This window comes from Taudactylus pleione, unplaced genomic scaffold (genome assembly GCF_031769625.1).
Source record: "Taudactylus pleione unplaced genomic scaffold, aTauple2 ptg000442l, whole genome shotgun sequence".
Classification (NCBI taxonomy): Eukaryota; Metazoa; Chordata; class Amphibia; order Anura; family Myobatrachidae; genus Taudactylus; species Taudactylus pleione.
In genome coordinates, this window is record NW_028284844.1 from 2,204,436 (window position 1) to 2,223,422 (window position 18,987).

An 18,987-nucleotide genomic window follows, 5' to 3' on the forward strand; every position below is an offset into this window, starting at 1 on the left:
ATTTTTTGATAGGCAAAACCAGTGCTAATGGCTACCTATAACACTGACTAAAAATCATTTTATTTGGAACTGGATAAACAACCCATGGCATCCCTGAAAACGCCCTGAGGCACCCCAAAGTGCCACGGCATCCAGTTTGGGTACTACTGATATTGAGCACCCCAGTGTCCGTCGTACAATACAGTGAGCATTCTACAGACCGCCAAAAAATACAGAGAGCATCCGAGTGACCGTTCTACTTTACAGAGAGCATCTTCGTGATCATTGTGCAATACAGATAGCCTTTTTATTGAGCATTATGCAATGCAAACCGCCCATAATGGTCTCACACCCAAGTCACAGCATCCTAAGCTGCAACCTGATCAGCCTATTGTTTTAAAAGGAAAAATTAATTACTTTATCCCGGGAGTCTTTGAGTTCCCCCATGTCAACCCCTTGCTGAAAATAAAGAGAGAAAAAAAAAAACATCAGCCGTCGTTACATCTGCCCCTGGTGACGCCCCCCTCCCCAATTCCTGGCTCCCTGGGCTGCAGCCTGATTGGCCTATTGGTTGATCAGGTGTAAATTTATTAAAATTATCCCTATTTTGTAAGTGAATTTCACTAAAGTCACCCGTTAAGATGTAAGAATAACCACCCCTTCTGATTTGTCATATTTTATTATTAACTAATAAATGTAATTTTCTAGAGATATTTAACAGACTTAGAGCCGTATTCAATTAGAGCGGATCCGCGATACTTTTCTGCCTCCCAGACTTTACGCCTACATCGCGTCTTTTGTAAACGGAAAAGTATCGCGGCCGTGCCCGCTTTACCCCGTATTCAATATGAAAGTAGGCGAAAACAGGACTCGGCGAAACTTGAACAGGCGGAAAGTACTGTTAGATTTGGGGAAATCAGCCTGACACCCCCCAAAAGATGCTCTGACATGGGGGTTCCCTATGGTACCCCCCGATTTGGCTTGCTGAAGGTATTTGGTGTTTTTAAACGGGCTCAATAGCTGCTAAATAGTGTTTTTCTATATGTGGTGCAGAATAGTATTCAGGAGTATTTTTTCCAGAAAATAAGTTATCCCAGCAAATTTGGGGTACTTGAACATGGGGGTCAGCATATTTAAAAGTTGCTAAACTGAAGTTGGAAAATCCACCTGCCGCAAGCACCTGCAATTCGAAAAAACACTTGGGGATCCCCCCAGAGTCAAGATCGCTAGTTTTTAACTTTGTCCCCCGACATGTTTTTTTTACGCCCCCAAATTCAAAGTCATTTTTTGGGGTCTTCAGTGTTTTTTTTATTTTTTGACACAGTTTACCTTTGGGGAACTGTCTGAAGGCTGCACGGGGGTTCCCGCAACGTTGCACCCCAAAACCCCAATTCTGCACATTTTTCCGCCTGATATTCATAGGCAAAACTTTTCCGCCTATTACATTGCATTGACTTTCCGCCTAGGCGGAAAGTCTTTCAAATAGAATACGGAGTGAAAATCCAAACAGGCAAAAATGACGTCGTCGGCGAAAAGTTTTTGCCAAAAACATGCGAAAACTGCTTTTCGCTCTAAATTGAATACGGGCCCAAAGTATAACTGCAAACGGAAGAGCAAAATGCATCCGAAAAAAATGTGTGTGACCCATTCAGAGTTGGTCGCAGGGGCGAGTTTGTAGTAGGGATGGACAATCTGATGGCGATAACTTTACCTTTCAATTCCAGGAATGCGTTGGTTGCCCCCCCGTCAAAGGCTTCTTTCCGATGGCTGCTGCTGCCTACATCAGGAAGGTGAAACTGGCTATTGCACGTGCGCACTAACATATACCATTGATGGTTAAACCATTAAATAGTTAACTGACCATGGTTACGTGCCACTGCAAGGCCTGATGTGATACTGGCAAAGCTGCAGCCATTTAATTATGTTTACCCAATGGCTACCGCTAGCTGCAGCCTCCCCCTTACAGTCCCTGGATCAGATGCGGCTGTAATATGACTGGTGGCGTAGCTTCTCTGTGAAGACCAAAGATACTAACATTTCCCGTACACTATATACAGCCATGGCCAAAAGTTTTGAGAATGACACAAGTCTTGGTTTTCACAAAGTTTGCTGCTTCACTGTTTTTAGACCTTTGTGTCAGATGTTACTATGATATACTGATGTAATATTGCAGCATTACCTAAGTGTTAGATGTTACTATGGTATACTGAGGTAATAGTACAGCATTACATAAGTGTTAGATGTTACTATGGTATACTGAGGTAGCATTACATAAGTTTCAGATGTTTCTATGGTATACTGAGGTAACATTACTGCATTACATAAGTGTCAGATGTTACTATGGTATACTGAGGTAACATTACAGCATTACATAAGTGTCAGATGTTACTATGGTATACTGAGGTAACATTACTGCATTACATAAGTGTCAGATGTTACTATGGTATACTGAGGTAACATTACAGCATTACATAAGTGTCAGATGTTACTATGGTATACTGAGGTAACATTACAGCATTACATAAGTGTCAGATGTTACTATGGTATACTGAGGTAACATTGCAGCATTACATAAGTGTCAGATGTTACTATGGTATACTGAGGTAACATTACAGCATTACATAAGTGTCAGATGTTACTATGGTATACTGAGGTAACATTACAGCACTACATAAGTGTCAGATGTTACTATGGTATACTGAGGTAGCATTACAGCATTACATAAGTGTCAGATGTTACTATGGTATATTGAGGTAGCATTACAGCATTACATAAGTGTCAGATGTTACTATGGCGTACTGAGGTAACATTACAGCATTACATAAGTGTCAGACATTACTATGGTATACTGAGGTAACATTACAGCATTACATAAGTGTCAGATGTTACTATGGTATACTGAGGTAACATTACAGCACTACATAAGTGTCAGATGTTACTATGGTATACTGAGGTAACATTGCAGCATTACATAAGTGTCAGATGTTACTATGGTATACTGAGGTAGCATTACATAAGTGTCAGATGTTACTATGGTATACTGAGGTAACATTACAGCATTACATAAGTGTAAGATGTTACTATGGTATACTGAGGTAACATTACATAAGTGTCAGATGTTACTATGGTATACTGAGGTAGCATTACATAAGTGTCAGATGTTACTATGGTATACTGAGGTAACATTACAGCATTTCATAAGTGTCAGATGTTACTATGGTATACTGAGGTAACATTACAGCATTTCATAAGTGTCAGATGTTACTATGGTATACTGAGGTAACATTACGGCATTTCATAAGTGTCAGATGTTACTATGGTATACTGAGGTAACATTACAGCATTTCATAAGTGACAGATGTTACTATGGTATACTGAGGTAAAATTACAGCATTACAGAAGTGTAAGATGTTACTATGGTATACTGAGGTAACATTACAGCATTACATAAGTGTCAGATATTACTATGGTATGCTAAAGTAACATTACAGAATTTCATGTGTCAAAGGTTTTTAATGACAATTACATTAAGTTTATGCAGAGAGTCAATATTTGCAGTGTTGAGCCTTCTTTTTCAAGACCTCTGCAATTCACCCTGGCATGCTGTCAATCAACTTCTGGGCCACATACTGACTGATGGCCGCCCATTCTTGCCTAATCAATGCTTGGAGTTCGTCCGAATTTGTGGGTTTTTGTTTGTCCACACGCCTCTTGAGGATTGACCACAAATTCTCAATGGGATTAAGGTCTGGGGAGTTTCCTGGCCATGGACCCAAAATTTTGGTGTTTTGTTCCCCGAACCACTTAGTTATCACTTTTGCCTTATGGCAAGGTGCTCCATCATGCTGGAAAAGGCATTGTTCATCACCAAACTGTTCTTGGATGGTTGGTAGAAGTTGCTCTTGGAGGATGTTTTGGTACCATTCTTTATTCATGGCTGTGTTCTTAGGAAAAATTGTGAGTGAGCCCACTCCCTTGGTTGAGAAGCAACCCCACACATACAGTGCCTTGCAAAAGTATTCACCTCCCTTTGCATTTTTCATGTTTTGTTGCCTCACAACCTGGAATTAAAATGGATTGTTTGAAGGTGTGCATCATTTCATTCACAGAACATGCCTACAACTTTGAAGTTGTGTTTTTTTTATATTGTGAATCAAACAACATTTAGGACAACATAACAGAAAACTTCAGTGTGCATAACTATTCACCCCCCTAAAGTCAGTACTTTGTCGAGTCACCTTTTGCGGCAATTACAGCTGCAAGTCGCTTTGGATAAGTCTCTATGAGCTTGCCACATCTTGCTCTTGGGATTTTTGCCCATTCCTCAAGGCAAAACTGCTTCAGCTCCTTCATGTTGTGAACAGCAACCTTCAAGTCTGACCACAGATTCTCAATTGGATTGAGATCTGGGCTTTGACTAGGCCATTCCAACACATTTAAATGTTTCCCCTTAAACCACTCGAGTGTTGCTTTAGCAGTATGCTTCGGGTCATTGTCCTGCTGGGAGGTGAACCTCCGTCTCAAATCACAGGCAGACTGAAACAGGTTTTGCTCAAGAATATCCCTGTATTTAGCACCATCCATCTTTCCCTCGACTCAGTTTCCCAGTCCCTGCTGCTGAAAAACATCCCCACAGCATGATGCTGCCACCACCATGTTTTACTGTGGGGATGGTGTTCTTGGGGTGATGGGATGTGTTGGGTTTGTACCAGACATAGCGTTTTCCTTGGTGGACGAAAAGTTAAATTTTAATTTTAGTCTCATCTGACCAGAGCACCTTCCTCCATACATTTGGGGAGTCGTCCACATGCCTTTTGGCAAACTCAAATTGTGTCTTCTTATTTTTATCACTAAGTAATGGTTTTTTTTCTGGCCACTCTTCCATAAAGCCCAGCTCTTTGGAGTGTACGGCTTATTGTGGTCACATGCACAGATACACCAGTCTCTTCTGTGGAACTCTGCAGCTCCTTCAGGGTTACCTTTGGTCTCTGTGCTGCCTCTCTGATTAATGCCCTCCTTTCCCGGTCTGTGAGGTTTGGTGGGCGGCCCTCTCTTGGCAGGTTTGTTGTGGTACCATGTTCTTTCCATTTGATGATGATGGATTTGATGGTGCTCAGGGGGATCATCAAAGATTTGGATATTTTTATTATAACCCAACTCAGAATTGCACTTCTCAACAACTTTGTCCCTGACTTGTTTGGAGAGCACCTTGGTCTTCATAGTGTGATGCCTCTTGCTTAGCGGTGTTGCAGCCTCTGGGGCCTTTCAGAAAAGGTGTGTTTATACTGACAGATCATGTGACACTGAGATGTCACACAGGTGGACTTCGTTTCACTAATTATGTCACTTCTGAAGGTAATTGGTTGTACCAGAACTTTTGAGGGGCTTCATAGCAAAGGGGGTGATTACATATGCACATGCCAATTTTCAGAATCTTATTTATAAAGATTATTTTTTTAATTATATTTTTCTCCTTTCACTTCACCAATTAGATTATTTTGTGCATATCCATCACATAAAATTCAGATAAAATACAAATAAATTACAGGTTTGTAATGTAACAAAAAAGGTAAAAAGCCAAGGGGGGGTAAATACTTTTGCAAGATACTATAAATGGTCTCAGGATGCTTTACTGTTGACAAAGTGAAGCAAATACAAGTAGAGGTCGATTCATTTGTGGGTAATGCCTGCAATGTGCCATCAGCAACTGCACACCAAATCGCCCGCTTACCACCACAAGGCCGCGTACAAAAATCCACAATCTTGGGGCTTACCGTAAGCGCACTTACCCACCAGCATCGCCTGCAAATAGAATCAACTACTTCAAAATGTTCTTCTCTATGACTAAAACGATTTGTCCATAAAGAGTAAAGCGCCACCTCCAGGCTGTAAGGAGGTATGGCACCCAATGAGTTTGCATTCAAACGCTTGCTCTTGGTCATTAATATGTAAATTACTATATTACTAGTATTAAGACAACCCATTGTTTTAATTATTATGAAAGGATACAAAGAATGTCTATTTTTTTTTTCAAAGCTGTTTTATAACAGCAAGGAATAGATACTAAAGTCATACACATAATAGGACATTGAATAAGAACTCAGTCATAAATTATATTAAACTCAAGATAAAAAACTTGTAGCATAATGCTGATAAACTGATGGGTGTCTGAGCCTTGTCATTTATTTTAATAAAGGTGGGGCCTCACGTACAGTTGCCCTTAAATTGTGTATTTGAATACACACCCCTATGGGGTTACAGCTAATATCAGCCCTTAAACATAGCAATGTGTAATATTCATATTTATTATATAAGTTTTGCCAGCTATATATAACTATAGCAATACAAAACTATAGTTTCTTTCATTCCTGCAATAAAATCTCCCTCCCTCTCTCCTTTAGGCCGCACAGCTCTGATTCTTTTGCAATATAAGTCACAATTACTTTTGTTCTTGCTTTCAATGGCTGCTCTGTCTTCAGTGTTATTACATAAAATATTGTGTAACCGCGCTGCTGTGTGCATGATGCTAATCTGTGTGCTCGTTGCATGATCAGTGCTTTATTACACAGGGAGAAACAATGGCGGAAGGTCGGCCTAGGGGACTGGGTTGATTGCCTTCAGTTTACGGGATCTAGTTCCCATTTGTGTGGCTGGGGCACATAGAATATTACACAATCATATGTTTTGGGGGATTTTTTTTGTTTTACCATTCATACAGCGATAGAACCAGTACAAAACAACACTTTTTTTTCTTCTCTGCCTTTTAGCCTTGCAGTTACATCATTAGGCACAGTTGTTTTTCTTCCTCTTCATTTCCCTCGAATTTGCTACCTATTTACAGCGCTCTCTGCATGAACGACCACTGTGTCTAGTAGCGAAGGAAGGGGAGCTCTGCCTGATGATATAAAGACATGGCTCAAAAGAAGAGCAGTGTCCAAAATAAATAAAAATACACAATGATGGAGCTTTGGAAGCACAGAATGCCCTGCTAGAGAGAGCAGATATTATTGTATGATGCATGTTATTTAGGTATTTATTTTGTATCTTGTATGTTGGTGTGAATAGGATTGATTAAACCACATCAGCATCATGATGATGATGATAATAATGTAATATAAAATACTAACAATTGGTGACCTGCGATGTTATATGTATATTATTATGAGGATAATGAGTTCAGTGTAAATATTAATCTCCCATGATTACCCAGTGCTCCATACATTACGATACCCGACCTATCATTAGCCAGTGCTTTAGGCATTACGGTACCCTGCCAAGAATTACCCAGTCCACCAACCATTACGGTACCGGCCACCGTAATCCCCCGAAGCAGCGCGCACTCCTGTTCCCAGCATCCACATCCTCCGCCGGGAGTCGCAGCTCCGAGAGGCCGCGGACATGGCTGAGCGCAGAGCCTTCGCCCAGAAGATCAGCAGGTAACGGGCCAGCCTGGGCACCCGATCCCGCTGCTCTCCCCAAAATAGACCCCGTATCCCTGGCTTTCCCGGACAGTGGGAGCATGAGGGGGATTCCCAGGCTCCACTCCCTGCACAGGCCGCCTCTCCCCACTGTCTGCCAGGCCTGGATGAGACCCTCTCTCCATTGTCTGTCAGTCCTGGATGAGACCCTCTCCCCACTGTCCGCCAGTCCTGGATGAGACCCTCTCCCCACTGTCTGCCAGGCCTGGATGAGACCCTCTCCCCACTGTCTGTCAGTCCTGGATGAGACCCTCTCCCCACTGTCTGTCAGTCCTGGATGAGACCCTCTCCCCACTGTCTGCCAGGCCTGGATGAGACTCTCTCCCCACTGTCCGCCAGTCCTGGATGAGACCCTCTCCCCACTGTCCGCCAGTCCTGGATGAGACCCTCTCCCCACTGTCTGTCAGTCCTGGATGAGACCCTCTCCCCACTGTCTGTCAGTCCTGGATGAGACCCTCTCCCCACTGTCTGTCAGTCCTGGATGAGACCCTCTCCCCACTGTCTGTCAGTCTTGGATGAGACCCTCTCCCCACTGTCCGCCAGTCCTGGATGAGACCCTCTCCCCACTGTCCGCCAGTCCTGGATGAGACCCTCTCCCCACTGTCCGCCAGTCCTGGATGAGACCCTCTCCCCACTGTCCGCCAGTCCTGGATGAGACCCTCTCCCCACTGTCTGTCAGTCCTGGATGAGACCCTCTCCCCACTGTCTGTCAGTCCTGGATGAGACCCTCTCCCCACTGTCTGTCAGTCCTGGATGAGACCCTCTCCCCACTGTCTGCCAGGCCTGGATGAGACTCTCTCCCCACTGTCCGCCAGTCCTGGATGAGACCCTCTCCCCACTGTCTGCCAGGCCTGGATGAGACCCTCTCTCCATTGTCTGTCAGTCCTGGATGAGACCCTCTCCCCACTGTCTGTCAGTCCTGGATGAGACCCTCTCCCCACTGTCTGTCAGTCCTGGATGAGACCCTCTCCCCACTGTCTGCCAGGCCTGGATGAGACTCTCTCCCCACTGTCCGCCAGTCCTGGATGAGACCCTCTCCCCACTGTCCGCCAGTCTTGGATGAGACCCTCTCCCCACTGTCCGCCAGTCTTGGATGAGACCCTCTCCCCACTGTCCGCCAGTCCTGGTTGAGACCCTCTCCCCACTGTCCGCCAGTCCTGGTTGAGACCCTCTCCCCACTGTCCGCCAGTCCTGGATGAGACCCTCTCCCCACTGTCCGCCAGTCCTGGATGAGACCCTCTCCCCACTCTCCGCCAGTCCTGGATGAGACCCTCTCCCCACTGTCTGTCTGTCCTGGATAAGACCTTCATCTTCCTGTCTGTCTGTCCTGGATAAGACCTTCATCTTCCTGTCTGTCTGTCCTGGATGAGACCCTCTCCCCACTGTCTGTCTGTCCTGGATAAGACCTTCATCTTCCTGTCTGTCTGTCCTGGATGAGACCCTTTGTATTGGGGAAGTGTCTGTCATGTGCAACTCACTGTGCCAGGGACAATGAGGGACTCCAGCCCCCTAATAATTATCCATGGGTATCCCAGACCCTAATAATTACCTCTGGTTACAGTGGAAACCCCCAGCTCCTAATAATTACCACTGGAGACAGTAGGGAACCCCTACCTCTAATTATTACAACTAGGGATAATGGAGAGACTCCAGTCTATAATAATTAAACTTGGGGATAATGGAGAGTCCCCAAAAATATAATAATTACTACTAAGGATAATGGAGACCCCAGCCTCTAATACATAGCACTAGGGAAATTGGGGAACCCCAGCAGCCTCAAATTACCACCAGGGATAGTAGGGGACATTAAACCCTAATAATTATCACCATTGCCAATGGGATATCAAATAATTACCTATCCCTAATGATTATATTAGAGAGAAAGTGGTGCAAACCGCCCATAATAATAATTACTATCGCATCAAAGTAACTACAACTATGAATAATTAGCTACTCAGACCCTAATAATGGGGACAGTGGTGTAACCCAGACTGTAATAATGACTATCACACCTGAATAATTACCACCAGGTATAATGTGGGACTCGGACCCTAATAATTACCACCAGGTATAATGTGGGACTCGGACCCTAATAATTACCACCAGGTATAATGTGGGACTCGGACCCTAATAATTACCACCAGGTATAATGTGGGACTCGGACCCTAATAATTACCACCAGGTATAATGTGGGACTCGGACCCTAATAATTACCACCAGGTATAATGTGGGACTCGGACCCTAATAATTACCACCAGGTATAATGTGGGACTCGGACCCTAATAATTACCACCAGGTATAATGTGGGACTCGGACCCTAATAATTACCACCAGGTATAATGTGGGACTCGGACCCTAATAATTACCACCAGGTATAATGTGGGACTCGGACCCTAATAATTACCACCAGGTATAATGTGGGACTCGGACCCTAATAATTACCACCAGGTATAATGTGGGATTCGGACCCTAATAATTACCACCAGGTATAATGTGGGACTCAGACCCTAATAATTACCTCCTGGGGTAATGTGGGACTCGGACCCTAATAATTACCACCAGGTATAATGTGGGACTCAGACCCTAATAATTACCTCCTGGGCTAATGGGAAATGTCTAACTGTAATGATAACTCACAGCAAAATAATTACAGCTTGGGATAATGTGGACCCCAGACCCTAATAATTACTAGCACATCTTACCCCTGAGACATAGGGAGTATTGTCTAATAATGAGGTACCCCCACACAATAGGTGAACCCTCATTGTGATTACCAGGGACAGTACGAGGTGCGTCTGTAGTCCTGGTGTTTGTCCTTATTTCCTTCTGAGTAATTTTCCTTGTTTCACCTCCTGTCGATCTCTCATCTTAATTGACAGCTGTTCGGGCCAAGAATGTACTTAACGGCCTCATGAATGAAACTGTATTCTTCTCTGCATGCATTATACTGCAGCTGGCATACCATCCAGGGCTGACGGTGCCATGAGCACACAGAGCTTACAATCTAATGATGCCTTCAGGGCCAAAGAATGTTCACATTCAAAGCATGGAAACATATGCAGCTACAGGGTCTTTTATGTACTATATTTAGCCTTAGAGCAGGGGTCTTCAACCTTTGGCCCTCCAGCTGCTGTGGAACTACAGATCCCATGATGCCCTGCCACAGTTTTAGCATGCTGTTATATCAAAATGGTGGCAGGGCATGCTGGGATGTGTAGTTCCACAGCAGTTGGAGGGCCAAAGGTTGAAGACCCCTGCCTTAGAGCAATTCAGTAGTGTATTATTACAGATACCAGGTGTCCATATCTGTGTATATATTATGGTGGTAGTAGGATTTGTCGATGGTCAGAATCTCAACGTGTTCTAGATGTTGACATGGACAACTGATCGTCCTTTGGAGTAATGGAAGTTAGACTATAAGTATAAAAGGTAATGTCTGGGTGCTATGAATTATTGCATATTTGCCTGCGTATAACATTTCCTATTCTTTATTATGTCCATTATCTGTAGGACAATCGCTTTTTCTGGTAAAACTAGCTGTGGTCAATTTATTATATGGATTTTTACTTTTCTTCCCCTCTGCGAGACCTGTGGTGATGGCCCGTGTAGGTTTTTGGAGATTAACGGTCTCATGCTGAGTAGAACAGAACCATCTAAATCGCTAGCGCCAGTTGCTCCCTAGTAAAAGGCGCATTCTGTCTGTCCTGCTGAACTGGCCGTATGTATAGATGCATGATGCGCCTAGATCACTAAAACCCCTGTCAGACATACGACGCGGGAAATCTCCTGCTCAGACCCAGAAATTTCTCCTGTGCAAATTCCCCGGTATTTGGTGGAGCCATGGACGCAGATCCTGGCTCTCGTCCCTCCCAGAAAAATGGAGACGGCACGGCATGCCCCCATTTCCAGGAAAACTGCCCAGGAACGCCCCCTGCCTCCCAAACGCTGCAGCCAGTCATTCAGGCTGCAGCTGGGGGGGCTCTGTGACTCGCAGACGGAGGGCTCCAAATGCGCAGTACCTCCTGCGCATGCGCAGTCCTCCCACCATCAGAGATGGTTAGCGCACATCTCTGAATCAGGTTTACGGTAAATATCGTAACTCATTAGGGATGGCCATAGATGTTTAACCACTGGTAGTAAATGGATTTGCCATCGATGGTGGATATCCAATGGGTCTCTGCCATCGATGGTACAGAGCCCCCTGCTGTGTTTTTTTTTTTTTGTTTGTTTCCATTTCTCCTTGGTGCCTGGACACAGAGCCTAGCTCCGCCCCTCCCATCGTGACCCCACCTCTGATTGGTCTGATGAGTCATAGAGCACGAACGACCATTGTTGTGTGAGGCCATCAATGGTTCCCCTACTGATGGCTTCATACCATCGAGGTTAGGGATGGACATCGGTTCACAACCATCTATGTTTTTCTCTTTTGATGATAGTGGCTTCACTATGCGAAGGCGGCTTTCCAGTGGTAGCCACCATCCAATGGTGTGGAAGCAATGGCCATCCAATGTTAAAATACAGCTGAATTCAACTGTTTAATATCAGAATAACAGCCGCGGGGTGCTACTGTGCATATGCAAACATTTATTGTTTTATTAAATAAAATTATTTTGAAGCAATAGTTAGTTATCATCACTTCGAATGTTTCGATGGCGGACACCCAATCATCATTTTATAGCTCTGTTGCTAATATCAATGTAATAATGCGAATATTACTACTAGAATCAGCATAAATGGGAGTTAATTGGTACCAGGGAATAAGATCTGTCCCCAAACAAGTGCATACGCGTCTGTCATGTGGTCAGCGTGACAGGGTTACTATACTTTGGCTGCACTTACACTCCCCATCTATCTCCTTGTATCTTAGTACAAGGGGTCTTAAGGGCATCTCAGGTGGTTCAATGAGGATGTGTAAGAATTTTTAACTGCATGCGCTGGGGGAAAAAAGGCACAAATGCATTTGTGTCCAACTGTCCATGAGGCCTAGGATGTTTACATGAGACCTAGGAAGTTTAAATAAAGACCAGAATAGTGGGGGAAGTTTTCCCAGATGCACGTGGACTTGCTAAGTTTATAGAAGGACACATACAGCGGTACTTCGGGACTCAGGGCCTGATTCAGAGGTGCTCGTTCGCTAAATCCGCCTCCAGGCCGTTCGCATAGCTGTGGGTGACCACCACAGCTTTTACGAGCTGCCTGGCGATGGTTGCAATTATCGCGACCATCGGGCTTGCGACGAGACCTTTGTGGTAGGGTCTCGGTTCCCGCAAGCCCGAGTGAACTTCCTGCTCTAATAGAGCACGAATGATGTCAGTAGGGTCACCCACAAACGGCAGGCGTTACTTCGGGAAGGCCTCCGTTTGTCCTGCCACCCCCCTCTCCCCGCCTGCCAAACTGGGCGAGCTGGCGATCAACATCGACAGCCGACCCGTTTTTGTAGCGTGCCCCGGAGCGAGTGAAGTTCTCACTCGCTCCGGGGCTCGTGTGCGCACTGGCCGACCATCAACCCGCTTGCGAGCGATATGCTCTCGCGAACGGGTCTGATTCAGGCCCTCAGTCTGAAATTGGGTGATTACAGAGAACAATAGCTTTTTTTTGTTCACTATAGTTTGAGATTTGTGGACTTCAAGGACTAGAGCAGGCTTGGCCAACCTGTGGCTCTCCAGCTGTTGTGGAACCATAAGTGCCAGCATACCCTGGTAAAGCATGCTGGGACTTGTAGTTTCACAACAGCTGGAGAGTCACAGGTTGGCCAGGCCTGGTCTAGAGAGTTTGCATCACGAACCTAATCTGGAACGTAATTAGGAATGGTCAGTACCGTATTGGGCGCCGCGTATTCTGAACAGGCTGATTGCCGTATATATAAGCAAATGTTGTTTTGTGTGGTTTCCTTATTGTCAGGTTATCTTTACTCTTTCATGCATTAATTACTATATAAACATTACTACAGTGCTTCTGTGCAGCTGCCAAAACTCTGAGGATAAGAAGAAATATGTCACGGGAGATTATAAATTGCTGCTGCGAGTGACATTACATCATTCAAGATAAATGTGTATATATAGTAACATAAAGCACCAGCTGTCTGCACGTCACCTCTTCTAGTACTGTAACGTTACATGAAATTATTATAATACATCCTGCTGCAGCCCCTTAGCCGGAATCTGTATGATTTACCGCTGGACCCATGCCCGGCGGTTGGAATCCCGGCAGAGGAGGAAATCCCGATCGTCCAAGACAAGTATTTTCTAACCTAATTCTACCCCCTCACCCTAACCCTCCCTTAGGGGTGCCTAACACTAAGCTTCCCCCCAGTGCCTAACCCTAATCCCCCCTCTAAGTGCCTAAACCTAACCCCCCTTCCCCGCCGCCTAAACCGAAGTCCCCCGGTTGGGTGCCTAGCCCTAAGTCTCCCTGGGGGTGCCTAATGCTAGCCCCCCCCTTCCCCTAGCCTAAACCTAACCTCCCGGGGGGGGGGGGGGGGTAGGTACCCCTATCAGACATACAACCCGGGAAATTTCCTGCTCGGACCCGGGAATTTCTCCTGTGCAAATTCCCGGGTATTTGGTCGAGACCCCCCTTTCACACTACAGTGTCTACCCGGGAAATTCCCAGGTAGACCCCTTTCAGACAAGAGCAGGGTTTTCCTGCTTACGTGCCTCTTCTCTGCCGTCTGCTCCTCCCAGCCAAAAGCTGGCCAATCGTAATGCAGTTTTTTTTTCTATTATAATTTTTTTTAACATTTATTTTAATTCCCTGGTGGTCCAGCGGGAGTGCGGGCGGCCCGCTGTGGCACAGCCGGCCGGTGCTGGGGGTGGTGAGCAGCAGCGCTGAGCGTCCTATAGGACGCCCTGCACTGTCAGCTCAATAAAAGCAGCAGCGCTGAGCGTCCTATAGGACGCTCTGCGCTGTCAGCTACATGCAAAAGCTGCTTGGTGCTGCCCGGGAGTAGTAAATTCCCGGGTAGCACCATTCAGACAGACGCAGGGTAATTTTCCCTGGTCGATTGCAGGGGCGGCTACCCGGGAACATGTTCCCGGGTAGGCACCTTTCAGACAGACTCGGGTACCCGGGAATTTGGCCGAGGCAGGCCAAATTCCCGGGATTCTCGAGATGTCTGAAAGGGGTATAATGGAGCGTACACACGGTCAGATTTGTCAGACTTGTCAGATTTGTCAGATGAACGATTGAACGATTAAACGATCTGAACGATTTGAACGATTTTAACAAAGTTTTGAACGATTTGAACGATTGAACGATTTTTGACTGCATTAAAATGAATGGAATCGTCCAAGTCTGACTGCAAACCCATCAGATGTCAGATATCGTTATCTGACAAACGGGAACGCGCATCGTTGATCGTCCATCGTTCAGGCATGTCAGATATGAACGATTTTCCTTCAGATATGAACGACTGAACGATTTTTAAATCGTTATCGTCCATATCTGAAGAAAAAATCTGATCGTGTGTATGCACCATAAGTCTCCCTCGCCGGGTTTAAGCAGTCTGGAAGCCGGCTGTCGGGATTAGGTCCGCCGGCTTCCCGACTGCATATCTAAGTCCTGGTTTGTGGCTTCTTAAAGGAGATCTCTGCCCAAAGACACGCAACTTACCAAAGTGTGAGAAGCTAAAATAGGACAAAAATGTGTTCTATATAAGTGTTTTCTGGGTATAAATCGCCTCCGTAGCCCAGTTTTGCTGAATGTGAACACGCCCCCTCCCCATCATAATTAGGTGGAACTCGCAATATTCACTTTCAGAGCCCCTGGTGCTGGTTTTATAAATGTCCTGAAAAGATTTGTTTTAATAATAATAATGAAGCTTCAGCCAATCCGCGTGTTGAAAACGGTGACTCTATTGAGATGCTTTGTGCAGCCATGTTGAATGCGGCCATTCAGGGGTATAGTAGCAACTGTCGGCTGCTGGCAGTTAAGGTAAATAGAGGTCGGCAATTGGGTATCTTTTGGGCACCCCTGAACTACCCCTGTACAAGGTGGCTGTTTGGATATGAGACTCGTGTAGAATTTTACAAATTTTTAATCTTTTTCACGATACAAAATAGGTATTTGTACGGCGCAGAATTCTGACACATCCTCGCTGTGCTGACATAGGCCTGTATTCAGTGACAGGCAAAATGCAGCGATCGGCAAAAAGGTTTCGCTGATGCGCGGTTTTCGCCTGTTTCTGAATTATCGCCCTATTCAATTCAAGGACTTATTCGCCTAGGCTAAAACAGGCGAAAACGTTTCTCCACCCAAAGGCAGGAGTAAAGAAATGCAAAATAATGGGGGGACGGACTTGGTTCAGAACCCTTTGGACACCACCACCCTAATGACTAATTAGGCAAAAAAAAGAAAGAAAATTATCTTAATTAACCCCCAAAAAGACATGTAATTTTTGGGGTGAAAATGTAAAAAGTGTTTTGAAAATGGGTTTGAAGTATTGGGTCAGGTATTTTGGGGGGCTGTATGGATGGGACAGGTATATTGGGGGGCTGTATGGATGGGACAGGTATATTGGGGGGCTGTATGGATGGGACAGGTATATTGGGGGGCTGTATGGATGGGACAGGTATTTTAGGGGGCTGTATGGATGGGACAGTTATATTGGGGGGCTGTATGGATGGGACAGGTATATTGGGGGGCTGTATGGATGGGACAGGTATATTGGGGGGCTGTATGGATGGGACAGGTATATTGGGGTGCTGTATGGATGGGACAGGTATTTTAGGGGGCTGTATGGATGGGACAGGTATATTGGGGGGCTGTATGAATGGGACAGGTATATTGGGGGGCTGTATGGATGGGACAGGTGTTTTTAGGATTGCAGGGGGCTGCAGCAGTTTTATAAAGTTTTTTTATAAGATGCATTTTAGTAATTCCAAAATCTACTCCAGCCATTATTTATCCCCAAATAAATAGCTTTATATAATTTTTTCGCACTACTGAAAAAGTGCATATAACAGCCATTTGACTCAATTTAGGAACCCCAAATACTTTTATTACAGCTATTAATACACTTCTACATTGATTACTAGGGTCACTTTTTTTTTAGGTAAACACTGATTTCCCTCCCCCCAAAAAAGTCCTTTTTCGCTAGTTTCGGCATTCGCACTTCCGCATTTTCGCCTGTTCTGCAGTTGAATAGGGCAAAAAGCGGGATCCCTTAGACGCATTTCGCACTTACACCGAGAGGCTGGGATGGGTGTTGGAGGTGGGGGGGGGGGGGTGTAAGCATGGCCAAAAGTACAGTAAAGACGTATTCGCACAAATGTCACACGCAAACCATATGACTATTTTGAAGGTGGACCCCTTGCGGGTGCTCCACCCATGGTTAAAGTACAAACCGATGATGATAACTACAGTCAGCGACCTCATCTGATTGGCTGAATGAGTCCTTATGCCATTCCTACTGTAATGTTAGTGTTATCCATTCGTGTTGTCGCAGTGAGATCGGCCTGCGGCATTGAGGCATATTTCCAAGAGGAAGACGTGTAGTGATTTGTCCTTACGTTACTTTTGTTTTTGCATTTTGTTCTTCTGTATTTTACATAGTGAACTCATCTAGTTTGGTTGTGAATAACCCTGTCCCAGACATGGACGATACTGAGTAAGAATTGTGTAATGTGAGGCCATATCTCCTGATGTAATACTACTTACTCCAGGACTAAAGCAGGAGCAATGCTATGCATGCAGAGCCGTATGCATCTTGTGTATACGGTAGCTCTGCGTGCATTCATCACATGGGGTAGAAGTGTACTGGTCACTGATTGTACACCCAGCGGAGGCAGCCATATTGTCGGTGTCATGTTACTCGGGACTATCCCTAGATTGCAGAATCAAGGTGCTGGAAATGTAATAATAATAAAAAAATATGTATGTATGTGTGTGTGTGTGTATATATATATATATTTTTTATAATATAATTTTTGTCCCAAATTTACATACAGCCAGTAGACGTGAGCGCTAGGTCAGTTTAGAGCAGGGGTTGTCAACTCTAGTCTTCAAGTACCACCATCCGGTCATGTTTTCTGGATTTCTTTAATCATGCATAGGTGAGTTAATCTATTTTGCTTAGCCAGTAATTACCCCACCTGCTTGAACAGACAGAAATCCTCAAAGCATGACCTGTTGGGAAAACTTGAGAGTTGAGGCTGAGAATCGCTGGTTTAGAAAATGAGAAGGGCTAAAGATGTAAATTGCAGTATTTCCCAAACTCTTTCCTCAGGGAGCACTAACAGTGCATGTTTTCCATTTTCCTAGTTGGTGCACAGGTGTATGCATTACTGGCTGATACATTTTCCACAGGTGGAGCTTATTATTTCACTTGTGATTCTGTGAGGAGAACTGGAAAACATGCACTGTTAGTGCTCCCTGAGGAATGAGTTTGGGAAACACTGCTCCAGACTTCATTCTAGCACCCTGCACCTGTCACAACCCGTGCAGTACCTCTATCCTGCCTGGGGTATCACACTCTGCTCTGCTCTGGTGCTTCTAGCACACTCAGCTGATACAAACACATGGCTGAGATTCAGCAGTTTGTGTGCTGGAAACACCAGAACAGAGAGCGACACCCCAGGCAGGATAGAGGTACTGCACAGGTGCTAGAATGAACATTATGCTCTGTTGGAATCGCAGTCGGGGATGGTATGTGACACCCTGGAACCTGACAAGCAATGATTTATTTCTACTGAATAACCTGCTGTAAAAGATCAATACTTGTTCACCTACCTTGATAATTATTCAGGGACTCAGTGCACCACTACATCTAATATCTATTATATAAATGCCCTGACCACCGCTGTCAGTGCTAGAGCAGACGTCCACCCGAAAATGCCTCCCATTCACTCGCAGGCCGCCGTTATCCCCCATTAGATAGAGAACAAAGATGTGAGAGATGGCGGGGTGTAGAGATAAAATAAATAGACTCATGGGGGAGGGGGCATGAGGGCTGGGAAGACACATGGGGGAGGGGGCACGAGGGCTGGAAAGACACATGGGGAGGGGGCACGAGGGCTGGGAAGACACATGGGGGAGGGGCAGGAGGGCTGGAAAGACACATGGGGGAGGGGGCAGGAGGGCTGGGAAGACACATGGGGGAGGGGGCACAAGGGCTGGGAAGACACATGGGGGAGGGGCAGGAGGGCTGGATAGACTCATGGGGGAGGGGCAGGAGGGCTGGATAGACTCATGGGGGAGGGGGCAGGAGGGCTGGATAGACTCATGGGGGAGGGGGCACGAGGGCTGGGAAGACACATGGGGGAGGGGGCACGAGGGCTGGAAAGACACATGGGGAGGGGGCACGAGGGCTGGGAAGACACATGGGGGAGGGGCAGGAGGGCTGGAAAGACACATGGGGGAGGGGGCAGGAGGGCTGGGAAGACACATGGGGGAGGGGGCACGAGGGCTGGGAAGACACATGGGGAGGGGGCACAAGGGCTGGGAAGACACATGGGGGAGGGGGCACGAGGGCTGGGAAGACACATGGGGAGGGGGCACGAGGGCTGGGAAGACACATGGGGGAGGGGGCACG

At 45.7% G+C, this 18,987-nt stretch overlaps 1 protein-coding gene across 11 annotated transcripts in view; it reads left to right on the top strand.

Moving 5' to 3' along the window:
• The first annotated feature begins 7,301 nt into the window (after positions 1-7,301).
• DOCK7 (dedicator of cytokinesis 7) overlaps positions 7,302-18,987 on the top strand; it is a 219,732-nt gene continuing 208,046 nt past the window's right edge. For all 11 annotated transcript variants that reach the window (XM_088447846.1, XM_088447849.1, XM_088447847.1 and 8 more), the window contains exon 1: positions 7,302-7,415. In XM_088447846.1, coding sequence (XP_088303972.1) covers positions 7,378-7,415 — 38 coding nt within the window. In that variant the 5' untranslated portion in view covers positions 7,302-7,377. The remainder of the gene's footprint in view (positions 7,416-18,987) is intronic.